Source organism: Hirundo rustica, chromosome 9, assembly GCF_015227805.2.
Source record: "Hirundo rustica isolate bHirRus1 chromosome 9, bHirRus1.pri.v3, whole genome shotgun sequence".
NCBI classification, from domain to species: domain Eukaryota; kingdom Metazoa; phylum Chordata; class Aves; order Passeriformes; family Hirundinidae; genus Hirundo; species Hirundo rustica.
The window spans coordinates 2518888-2531042 of NC_053458.1; the positions used below are offsets into that span (position 1 = coordinate 2518888).

General features: G+C 46.9%; 1 protein-coding gene across 2 annotated transcripts in view; it reads right to left on the minus strand.

Moving 5' to 3' along the window:
• Positions 1-12155, minus strand: part of PATJ (PATJ crumbs cell polarity complex component) — a 141320-nt gene that overhangs the window by 13575 nt on the left and 115590 nt on the right. For both annotated transcript variants that reach the window (XM_040072877.1, XM_040072880.2), the window contains 4 exons: positions 7351-7434; positions 5180-5373; positions 3281-3428; positions 2143-2229 (listed from right to left, as the gene is read on the minus strand). In XM_040072877.1, the coding sequence (XP_039928811.1) occupies positions 2143-2229; positions 3281-3428; positions 5180-5373; positions 7351-7434 (513 nt within the window). The remainder of the gene's footprint in view (positions 1-2142; positions 2230-3280; positions 3429-5179; positions 5374-7350; positions 7435-12155) is intronic.

Here is a 12155-nt window from a genome sequence, read left to right on the forward strand (position 1 = left end):
CACTGTAATTGCCCCTGCTCCTTCTATTTGCCCAAGAATCTCCTCTCATTTCCAGAAGGACACGGGAGCTGACACAGGGAGAGCCTCCAAAGGGAGAAGCTCACTCCTGCTGCCCTTTCCATTTCCCTCCTTCTCCCTCTCTCCTCATCTGGCTTTGATCTTCAGACTCTGCCCCTCGAGGAAACCCAGCTACCAATTTAGGACGTGCATCTCAGCATGTCCCACCGAGGGCCAGACCTTTCCAGCTGGGCTGCCTTGTCCAAAACAAGGATCTGGTCCATCCTTGTCCAAGCACAGCAGAGATTTCCCCCCCTCAAACGCATCAGCTGGTGACTCAAAAATCCCTTGACACATCCATCCCACTGGCCAGGGTGCAGCTGTCGGTGACAAACACCAGGCACAGCACAGCCTCCACCCCTGGGTGCCAACCCATGGCCCAGTTAACAACACTTGCCATGCCTGTGAAAGAAACCCCTGTGCTGCACCACCACCAGGCTTCGATTTCCACTCCTTGAGGGATGCAGCGCGCCCACAAAAAAGCCAAGCGAGGACAAAAGGTCTGGATGCTCTTGGCCAGCACCTCCTAAAGCAGCTCTTGCAGTTGTGCAAATCATTCAGGCTGATTCGCTGCCATCATCTGCCAAGGTTTTTATAACTCTTGGAAGGGTTTTGGTGAGAAACGTTTATTCAGTCCTCAAAATCTCCGAGTCGCTCTCAGAGCAGGGAGATGAAGGCTCTCAGAACGACTCTGCATCAAGGAGATTAGAGTTTTTTGTATTTAAAGAAAGGCAGGAATTACCAGGTCCCTGCAAAAGCCTCTTATGCTACAAAAAAAATGGGAGATGATGTAATTTGATCTGAATTTTTACCTACACCCACGCTAGATGTGATGGCATTTTGCTTCCCTTCGAACTCGAGCTTTACGCGGCGAAATGAGGTGGGGAATTTTTCACTGGAACTTTTTGATAACCTCGCTCAGGCTTCACTCGTTGCTACAAATGGGCAAAACAAGATGTAAAACCTGGCTGCTGACTTGATGCCACCAGTGCGACTTCCCTCTGTCACTTCGCTCCTCTTGCCTGCTGCTGGCACTGCAGACGTTTCTCCAAAGCCATTGTTTTTCAAGCTGGGCTTAGCCCAGCTGTTCCCACATGGCTTTAGCCCTTCCCGGTACCTCACCACCTCCAGCCAGCCAGGACCACTGCTGGCCTTTAGCAAGTGAAGACATCACACCGTGCTGTGATAATTTTGACACCTTTTTGGGGTTGTTCACGGCCAGGCCTCTTACAGACCTCCTTAAAAACATTCCTGCTTTAACTCACATCTCCCCTTGCACCTCCTCTGGCTCCTCCTCTCTGTTTCCAAAAAAACAAACCCATCTTTTAGCAGTGCTGGATCCCCTCATGTGCAGCTTCCCCATGGCAGAAAGGGCCCCAAGCCCCCCACGGCCTCACCCTGCTGTGATCCCCTCTTTTAGAGACATTGGCACCTTAAATACAATGGCAAAGCAGTGGATTTGCAGAAGGAAAACCCATTAAGAAGAAGTTTTCTAAGTCACTGTGCCTTGTTTCTCCCCCCTGCAATCCTCCAGGTTTAGCAGCAGGAATTGGTGTCTGAGCAGACTGGGGGGCACAGGGAGAGGGGAAAGGCCCTGCTCTGATTGAAAAATGAATTGTTGTCCTCGCTTCAGGTAAAAAGCAAGTGAAGCAGGAAATTGCTCTGTGTTTTCTTGGAGAGGAAAGCAGCTCTCCTGTGGTTCTGCTGGAAGACAGGCAGAGATAGAGTTTGGTTTCATTAGCTCGTTTCGATAGACAAGACAGCTGCAGAAAATACATTCGAGCAGTTTTTGCAGGTCTTCAAACCAAAAAAAAAAAATTCTGGGCATCATCGTTTGAGAGAGATATTACAGATTTCTGGTGTGTCTTGGGAAGACACTCCTTCAACAATAAATACATTAACCAGCTCTTCTGCTCAATCAGCATCCCATCTGCAGTTCAGCACTGAAAATGATGGGGATAAAACGTTTTGTTCCCCACCCTCAGCAGTGTCTGTGGAAGGATGAGCTTCATGTGCACATCTGTGCACCATCCCCACGCTCTGCCCTTCACAGCTCCAGTTTAAGCAGAGGAATTTGTCACTAACCTGACTGTTTTGGGATGTTTTCCGTGATGACAGCCATGACCCAGCTCGCAATCTCCCGAGCTCAAGATGCACCAGGCCTTGAGCACACTTGGAGAAAAAAAAAAAATGAAAAAAAAAAATAAAACAACCCACAATGTACAATTTAAGTAGACATATGATATTTCATGCTCTCCTGGAGAGAATTATGTTTATATTCAGCACCACAAGTCCGTGAAGAAAGCCACAAGGAATGCTCAAAACATGAACTCTTGTACTTAAACAATACAAAAAGTGGATTTAGACTTGTCCTGAAGGTTTCTCCTGGTTGCTGAATTTAGTATGAATCTCCCCCTTGCAAACCGATGGCCAATTTACTCAGCAAAAATAAACAAAAAGCCCCCAACCTCTTCAGCAGACATTTGAAAAACCCTTCAGAGGCAAAATGCTGCAGAAAAGGGTGAATTTAACCCAGATGGATCCAACTTAACAAAATACCCTCGTACCACCGGTTCCCAATTCTTAAATAGGTAAACTGTTGGCAAGGTACCAACCCTGCATGGAAAAAGCAAGGAAATAATTAGCCTTTCCCCTGAAGAATGAAAGAAATCATGTGCAGAAACGCTGGTGGGGATGGCAGGGGGAAAGCCCTGGAAGCAGAAGCAGTTTGGAAAAGAAATGGGTCTTCAGCATCCACCCGTGGCCATCCCACCCCAGCCCAAAGAGCCATGGAAAAAAGGCAACTTCTCCCAGAATTTCAGAATAAAATCACTCCTGGAGGATGGAAAGCTGTGCAAGAACAGATTTAAGCTGTCATTTTATCCCTGCAGGTCAGTACAGCAAAGCCAAAGATTTATTTCAGTTCTGCTTTGTGCTGCCTCTCCCGTTTCCAAGTGTTTTCCTACCACTAGATATGCAGCTGCATTTTCAAATAAATGCCTAAATACTAAATGTGCCTTTGTGTTCCTGCTTCATACCATCCAGTTCCTAGAAATACGCACAGAAGTGACTTTAAATGAACCTCCCAGTTATTTCAAATGAAGTTCTTGTCTCGGTAATCAGCTGGAGCCGTCCTGTGTACGGTAAATAGCACTTCAGGGTAATTACCTTGCACAGTGTCAGTAGCTGCAATTCAATACCTCAAAATGCATTCTGTACTCACCTTAAGTATAGTGGCAACAGTCTCTTGTGAGGCATTTCTCATATCCTCCCCATTTACAGACAAAATCTGATCTCCTTGAATTAATCTTCCATCTAGGTCTGCAGCTCCTCCTTTAACAATGTCAGAGATAAACACTCCACTTCCATTTCTAACAATGCAAGAAGCATATGGCTAATTACACAATCCAATATTCTTTGGGAGACCAATTTAGATCACTTGCATTTAAGAGACATTAAAAGAAACCTGTGAGCAGAGGAAGAACCAGTTTTACGCCCCGTTCAGCTGTGTTAAAAAAAAAAAAAAAAAATCTACGGGTTTTAAAACCGCGGCACGTTTTGCTAATATTTAATGTTGTCTTTCCCCTTGGACTGCTAGTTCTGACTGTAGGATACATAAAGAGTTATGGAAAACACCATTTACATGAACAGAAGCATGAGGTTTGGTCTCTAATGGAGTTAAACTATCTCCTGGTGGGACATGGGTTAGTGGTGGACCTGGCAGTGTTAGAGGTTGGACTCAGTAATCTTGGTGAGCTTTTTCAATTTACATGATTCTGTGATTTCGTGCTGTGAGCTGGTGCCAGCTGCAGTGCCAGGATCTGGCATATTTTTATCCCTCACCTGAGGGACACAACATTTCCCACCCTGAATTATACCTGGGTATCATTTAATCAACTTCAGCACCTGGGCTCCTTCTAAGGAGGGGACCCCCAGCTGCTGAAGGATTCAGGAGCAGCACAGCAAGTCCAGCACAGAGGCAAAGGGAGGAGGGCTGGACAGGGCCATTGCCATCTGCAGGGTAATTTACATCATCTAAATTAATTACCCACCCCACAATCTGCTCACAACACCTGGGTTAAACACTGCCACCCAAAAACTGCTGCAGAAACTCCACTGAGCATTAGGCAGTCAGGATAATGACACTTTGTAATTGCAAAAAAGTAAATTATTCTTGGCAATACAGGAGGGCAACTCCAACGCTGAACAAGTGTCATGCCATAAATCTCTTTTAGCAAAGGAAGATTAAAACTATCAGTGCTCTGGTTTGAGTGATCTAATAGCAGTGGTTTAGAGATGCATCAGGAAAAAGTCACATTTTATTAGGCTGCTGTTACTTCCCACTGTATTGCTCCCTGCAACTCCTTGACACGAGGGTGGAGCCAGGACAGGACTTGAGCTGTGCCAGGGGAGGTTTGGGTTGGGTATCAGGAGGAATTTCTTCATGCAAAGGGTGGTCAGACATTGGCAGGGGCTGCCGAGGGAGGTCTGGAGTCCCACGCCTGGAGGTGCCCAAGGAAGGACTGGAGGTGGCACTCAGAGCTCTGGGCTCGGTGACATCGGTCAAAGCTGGGACTCCATGACCTTGGAGGGCTTTTCCAGTCTCAGTGGTCCTGTATCTCAGGTCCAGCTCTGGAAACTGCTCTCTGCTCAGGGTTTGGGTCTAACTCAGCCTCCCACCCTCCACTGACCTCGGTCCCTTCGAACCGAGCATGAGCTCAGTCTGACTCACAAATCCATCTGCAAAGGCACATCCTGGAAAGTTAGGGTAGGCTTATCCCCCAGTTTAGAAACCAGAAAAGCCATGGTTTGGACCTCCAGAGCCCTGAGACACAGCGACCCTGATGCCACAGAAGAGTGAGCCCCCAGTTCTGCAGGAGATTCCCTCTCTGTGCCTGGAGCTCTCCTGGGCTGCAACAGCCTCCACTTGTCAGCTCTGTTCTGACACAGGAGCCAGAACCACAGCCCCACTGAATCCTGGAAGATACTTACATACAAAATCCTTCTCCTTATGGAGTTTCCCCTTTATTTCATATTCCATTTAACTCCCCCGTTCGTCCAGACGTCAAAATCCCAAATGTATTTCCCCTTGGAGGCGCTGTCAGACCAGAGGCACTCTTACCTTTTCCCAGCTATGCTGAGCCCCAGCCCTCGGCCCGTTTTCTTTTGGATGTCCACGGAGAAAATCTCCAAGTTCTCCTCATCCTTGTAGTGCGCCTCGTTCCTGTAAACCACCAGCTGCACCTTCTGCGGCGTCTGCCGGAGCGCAGTGATGGCCTCCTCGTGGCTGGCGCTCCGCAGGTCGATCCCGTTCACCTGCAACGAGCAGAGTTTGCTTTCCACAAGACGTGGATAACTGGTCCCTTCCGCCACAGCCTGCCCGGGCGTGACAGCACACATCTGTCAGTCTGACGCCCGCCGGTGCTCCTCTTGAGCGTTCCCGTTTCCAGAGGGACGAGATCCTGGCTGTCCCACGGAGCGCGGAGCTTTGTGCCGCTGCCCGGGGTAAATCCCGGCAGTTGGAACGTTCTGGGCTTGGAAGTTTGGGGGTGTTCTTCCCTTCTTTTTAACCTCGAGCCTCTGGAGCCTCGAGCAATGCTTCCTTCTCCAGCTACCCAAAGTGGGACGTGCTCCTTTGAGCTCCCTGTGTGTCTCAGCACTCAGACCCCTTCTCCCCCAGCTCCCCAACATCACCGAGATGGAAACAGAAGGAATCAGAAACACCAGCAAATCAATGGCTGCAGAGAATCCCAGGCAGGATGCATTAAATGGTGATTTTCCTTTTTTCCCAATAGATGGCACACCAGACCGCTGCTGGAGCAGCCAGCTGCACTTCTCTTGCCACAACCTGAGAAGGTTTCAGCATTTCACTAATGTCAGACAGAACAAGAAGTTCTGCTTAAATGTTCCATTAAAAAAAAACCAACCCTATTGCAACGTGAAACTTAATCTAATTTTGCCAAGCCTGATCCACAAGTGCCCTTTAAGGTGTTTGCCAACATTCTGTCAACTAAATCATCTTTTATTTCTTCATACCAAAACATATCAATACTTTAGACATTTTTGAAGTCTCTTTAGGAAGCAGCATGAACTGTAACAGAATAACCACAAATGTTAATCCACTTCCAAAAGCTTTAAGGCAATGAAAATACTTCTCAGAATTTCTAGATACGCAAGACTACAATCATATCTAATTTTACATTAAGATAGTTAAGACTAATCTTTATTCTCTATATTTTTTTGTACCAATTCTGCACACATTTATTATAAGTGCACTGATATTCTTTCCTCCACACAGCCACCTACGTGTGCTTTATCACACTAATCTGAAACCAATTCAGCCATCTTTTTGATTAATACAGCTTTTAAAAGCTGAAATAATAACAATATTATGGCTCACAAACATTAGCACTTTCCTGTTTGGCCAGAAAAGAATTAATTAACCTTGCTCCATTCTTCCCCTCTAATTACCGTGCTCTGTTAAAACCCCGTTATTTATAAAACCAAAACAACATTCGGCCCTCAACGCTAACAAAAATATTTGCAGTGCAAGAGCTGTAAAGACCAACTCCCCAAGTACCCCTCGCTATTTTCCTAACCCTACACACCGAGGCCTTAATGGCCATGCTGGGAATTTGTCCTGAGCTGACAGCAGAGCTGCAGAGCAGCTGCGCTGAACCCCTGCCTGACGCAAGTTTCATTTGCAGACCAACACTTCTCTCTTAACCCTTTCCCTCCACCTCTCCCCTGCTCGTCTAGGGGAGGAAAAAAACCCCAAAAAACTCCGCATTTATTCACAGCAGCCATTCCCCAGCTGCCTCAAGTGTGGCCTGGGGGAGCTGGGAGCTTCTGCAGGGATGCTGTGGGGTGATGCTGGCAGGGATGCTGGCAGGGATGCTGGCAGGGATGCTGGCAGGGATGCTACACCCAGCTTCTCCTCCTCACCCCACGTTATCCCAGCCCAATATTAGGATTTCAGGCAGAGAAGACACGGGAGCGGCGTCGGGAGCGCAGGCCGCCGAATGAAAGATTAAAGAGATGAATAATACTAAGCTATTGGACATGACAGCTGAACTATGTAATTCAAGAACTGCCTTGCTCAATTAAATTTAATGCATTCTCAATTTGTACCTTCAGTTTATATGAATATATAAGGAAATACGAATTTTTCAGGACGCTCTTAGTGACGGAAGGGAAGCCTCCAGAATGGATCCCGTTCAACCTACAAGGGACCTCTGCTGAACTGAAAACACGTCTCCACAAGCAAACACAGACACAGAGAATGCCATTTACCTCCAGAATCTGATCACCAGCCCAAAGTCTGCCATCTCGGGCTGCTGCCCCTTCTTCATAAACTTCATGGATCACTATGGCGTCCTGTGGGAAGAAGGCAGTGGCATGAATCCTGCTTCCCAAACAGCCCAAAACTGGCCACCACGACCCACCCCACGCTCCCCACCAGCTCCACAGTTAAAAATACAGCACTCCAAGTCAGGAGAAACAATGCTGCAATGCAGATATTTTAAATTTTCAGTCTTTTGAGGTAAGAAAGTGACTCCTGCAATCAAAAGCTGGTATAAAGGTACAAAGGGTTTTGCTCCCCACTTCGGGGTAGTCTTGTCCAGAGCTTCTTCCATCATTTTCATGCATTGGCATCAGCAGCATGTGAACTCAGTGTGAACTGCTGCATTAATATCGTCTACTTTTAATGGTATTATTTAAAACCAGATTCTTTGGAGCTATGAATATTTTTAGGGACTTGGCATGGAGCTCGGCTTCAAGCAAGAGCTGAATGCCTTGTGGTAAATAGCGCTGGTTAAATCTGTAAGAAATGAAATCCAGAAGAAAGGAACAATGGCAAATGTTAGTTTATTACTGAGGTTGGAAAATGTAGGCAGTGGCAGATGTAGCTTCAGGGAAGGTTTCAGTGATTTAATCTTATTGCCAGCAATAGATGTCCCCAAAGAAAAAGCATTACAAAGAACATACTGTTCTCTTGCTGGTGCTTTCTCTTTGCATTGTTCTGGTTTGTTTGTTTCTTTTTTTTTTTTTTTTTTTTTTTCCTTTTTCTTATTAAAAAAAAAATTTAAAAAGGGTGAATATAGGTGAAGCACTGCTACAGTGCTCAGCTTGCAGGGTGGGATGCTGCAGTGTGCAAAACCTGCTCCTCTCCTCAGCAGCACCAGCAAACTCAGAGCTGAGCCACCAGCGCTGGCCCTGGGCAAACACACGGTGATTTTTAATTACACACGTGGGTTCTGGATAACCCATTCTCAAATACACCCTGCAGAACTGCTGCTCTGAAGCCCCTCACCAACAGGATGTGCAAAGGCAAAGAGGAACTTTCCCAGAGCGCTCCCAAGAAAAGCTGGGGAGGCTGGAGCATGTGAACCCCGCTGCGTGGTGGCTTCTTAGAGCAGGGGCAGGGAATTGCTGCTGGGGTGGGAAAAGGTCCCTTCATGTTTGGAGAACACTGCTGGACACCACATCTCTCATCACCAATTCACTCCCTGCCCAGGGCTGCCTCATGATGCTTTCCCAGCACAGAAACAAAACTCAAAAATGCCCTTCAGGTGACGACACCGAGAGCACGACGCCCTTTCGTTCCCACTACAGCTTGTTTAATGATGTGGAATTGCTGGAGCACAGCACCACTGCCACAGGTTCCCTCTGATCAGGGACACCAGGCCCTGGAAAAAGCCTGGAGGATTGCAGCCACAAACGGATTACAGCTGATACAAGAGTCCCAGATGGGGGAAAAGAGATTTCAATCTGCATAAATGAAGGGGAAACGCTATGAGCTGTGTACCAAGCCATTAAGAAAATCAGAAGAGTGGTTTGGTTAAAAAATAAAATAAAATAGAGAGATATACACACACCACTGGCAACTGCAGGGGTTTTTTTTGCAGTAACTGAAGCAGCAAACACTAACAGAACAGAATAACACAGGCACATCCATCTTCACCCTGTTGTGGGGTCTGGGTTGTTGTGGGGTTTTGGTTGGTTGGTTTGGGGTTGAGGTATTTTTTCCCTTTGTTTTACAAATGATGGTGTTACTCCAAAGCAACGCAAGAGACTTTAGCCTGGGAGAAGCAGCCAGTGAGAGAACACAAAATATTGAGCAGTTTGTTAAAGCAGCATCACTCACCTGGGACACACCAGGGCAGCGGGTGACCAGGTTTGGTAGAAAACTGGCAGTGTGACCACGGAACAGCACACTGGGCACGTACACAGGATGGTCAAATTAAACCTTTTCAGGCTGGATTCAATCTCATATTTCCTAACCTCTGAGCAAGGACCTTTCAGTCACACATTTCTCAAGGTTTGTTTTCCGTCTGTGGTTGCTTTTAAAACATCCACCAGCCTGGATGTTACCAGCTTTTCCCAGCACGGCTTTATGAAATGCAAAAGTGCACATACCGAAGGCTCAGCCCCAGGAACCACCGAGTGTTATCAGTTTGGATAATCTGCATCATCTATTTGAAAAGGCAACACTTGAGCGTCACACCGCGGTTCCTGCATGTGTGAGAAGCCAGACCCAGACTAAAAATACCCATGGCATGAAAAGGTCCATTCCTGCTCGCTCTGTGCCTACCCTGCAGAAGGAAACGTCTCGCTGTCCTGCCAAAACGCTGTTTTTCTTGAGCAGGGTTGTTGTGGGTTTTTTTTGTTTTTTTTTTTTTTTAAAGTAGTGTAGCTGAAGCAGGCTTATCGAATCGATTTAAAACAGAACAGAGCAATGTGTCCGTGATGCACTGTAAAGATTTCTGAATAGTCCATAAGCATAAATGTCAGTTTTCGTTTTCCTTAGCTTATGAGCCATGGCAAACATCTCTTTCCTCTGATACTCCTGGGATCAGCTCAAAGTACTTAACCCAGAAGTAATTTTTTTTTTCCACTGGATCTAGTGGGATCTGGATAAGACTCTGTTAGTTTTGATCATCCGTGACAAATCACTAAAAGCAAACTACTGCTGTTAGTGAACGTTTTTAATCATGTCAATATTTTAAAGGAGTTTATGCAGTGATGAGATGTCATCCTCCAGCCATCTAACCAAGCCCCAAGCTGTAATGACTCTATCAACAGGCATGGATTGAAGCTGGAAGACGCCTCTCAGTCCCTCAGAAAAAACCAAAATAAAATAGAATCTATTATTGCTAAAACAGTACGTTTATTTAAATGATAGCTTTTGGTTTCTGGACATCAGCAGCTCCTGTTCAAATTAAATGTGTGCTTGATATCAAAGCCTCCACAGTCCAAAATCAATCAATCAAGGGGGATGAAGAGAAAGCGGTGTCAACGTTCAGCTAAGAGGTTGTGAATCTGTGGTGGCTCTGGACAGATTTTCCCATCCCTCCCCACCTCCTTTCACCACCAGTTTCATACAGATTATGGCTCTCCATGGTGGAACTTGGCAGACACTAAAACTGTTCGAGAAGAAGGGGAAATGAAAACACTCCCGTATCGAGAACACGCTTGTTTAAAAAAAAGATACCCAGCTGCTGAAAGCACATACTTCATAAAGTTTACAAATCCATTCAACAAACTGGGGCTTTAATCTTTGTATATTTTGACAAAGAACAGTCTGGGACCATTACACAACTGGGGAGTTAATGCAGAGCTGAGCAGCTCTTGCCCGGGACGGGAGGATGCGGAATTTGAGAAGGGCCGTGCAAACAGTGCTTCTCCGTGCTAAACAAAGTCCACGCTGGCAGGTGTAAACTGAGACTGTCCAACCACGAAAACACTGAGGGAAAAACAGACCTGAAGGGAATTTCTCTGCTACTGCTGAGATTCCCATCCTGGGCTCAAAAATGTTGGCACTGAAGGGCCTGCAGCCCAAGGAAATGAAGCTGAATGTGCTCACACGGCACTGCACGGCCACAAAAATCACCTGCAAGCCAGAATGGCTCCCAAACACGGCTAAAGCACAGCTGGTTGGGATATGATGTGCCCCAAACCCAGAAATGGTCACCAAACCCACCACAAAGGTATTTTGTAGGGTTCATGTGGGACAGCTACACCCCTCAGCGGCAGAGTACTCCTCTGACCGAGAATATCACTGTGACTGCACAGCTGTGGAGCACAGGGGAGGCACAGGAGTGAGAAAACCAGGGTTTGGCTGTGGAAGTGAAGGCAGAGAAGCAGGAGAAGCTCGTGGAGCCTCTGGGTCAAAGAAAAAAGTCGGTGCAGAGTGAACAATAAACAGAGAGGGCAAGGTGCCTGAGAGAAATTAGCACCCACCTCTGGAAAATAAAGCTGGTACCATGTGCACAGCATTATCTGCCCTGCACTGCCCTTCACCTGAGGAGGGGAAGAACCCTGAACTCCCAGGGAGCTGGATCTCAACTCCTCCCACCCCTCCCAGGCTGTGGATATTTTTCTGCTTGGTTTATAACGATTCAGAGACCCGTGAGGGGAAGAATATCACACTCACCCCTCAGCAAAGGGCACGGACAGACGTGTTAGCTCTGAGAATTAAATCCAGTCAGATTGACAGCTTAATCTTTGTATCTTAAATGTCAAGAACTGGTATGGCAGAGACCCCGGGCAAGGACCAGGGAGCACTGCCCTGACCGAGCCTTCGGGAGGAAGGTGGTGAAGTCAGCATCCAGTTCAGGAAAATCACTGACCAAGTGATCCTTAAAAGCCTGCAGGAGCATAAACCACGGTGAGAAAGCCTCACAAGCTGCTGGCTTCAGGCTTGGACTGCTCACGTGTTTTCTGCAAGTTTACAGCTCCTGAGCCAGTCTCTCCTCCAGTGTTTCTTTTCTACTGTGCAGCTGCTGTTCAGCAGGACAAGAAGCAGCTTTCAGCTGAAAAGCTGCTGTAAAACAGCCCCCAGGCTGGTTCTGGGAATGCTGGGAATAGAGGCTGAGGGAGAACAGGACACAGGAGGCACAAGTATTAAGTACCAAGGGTATTTTGATGAAGTTGCATCCTGCGATAAAGGAGGATCAGTGTGCAAAAGGGGTGATTTTCAAAAAGAAGTGGAGCAGAGGAATCTCCAGGTGCTGGCTGGATTTGACAAGGAAAAATGCCCAGATTGTGGTGAAGAGCTTTCCTGCAGAGCCCTGCACAGTCCTGCACTGCTGCAA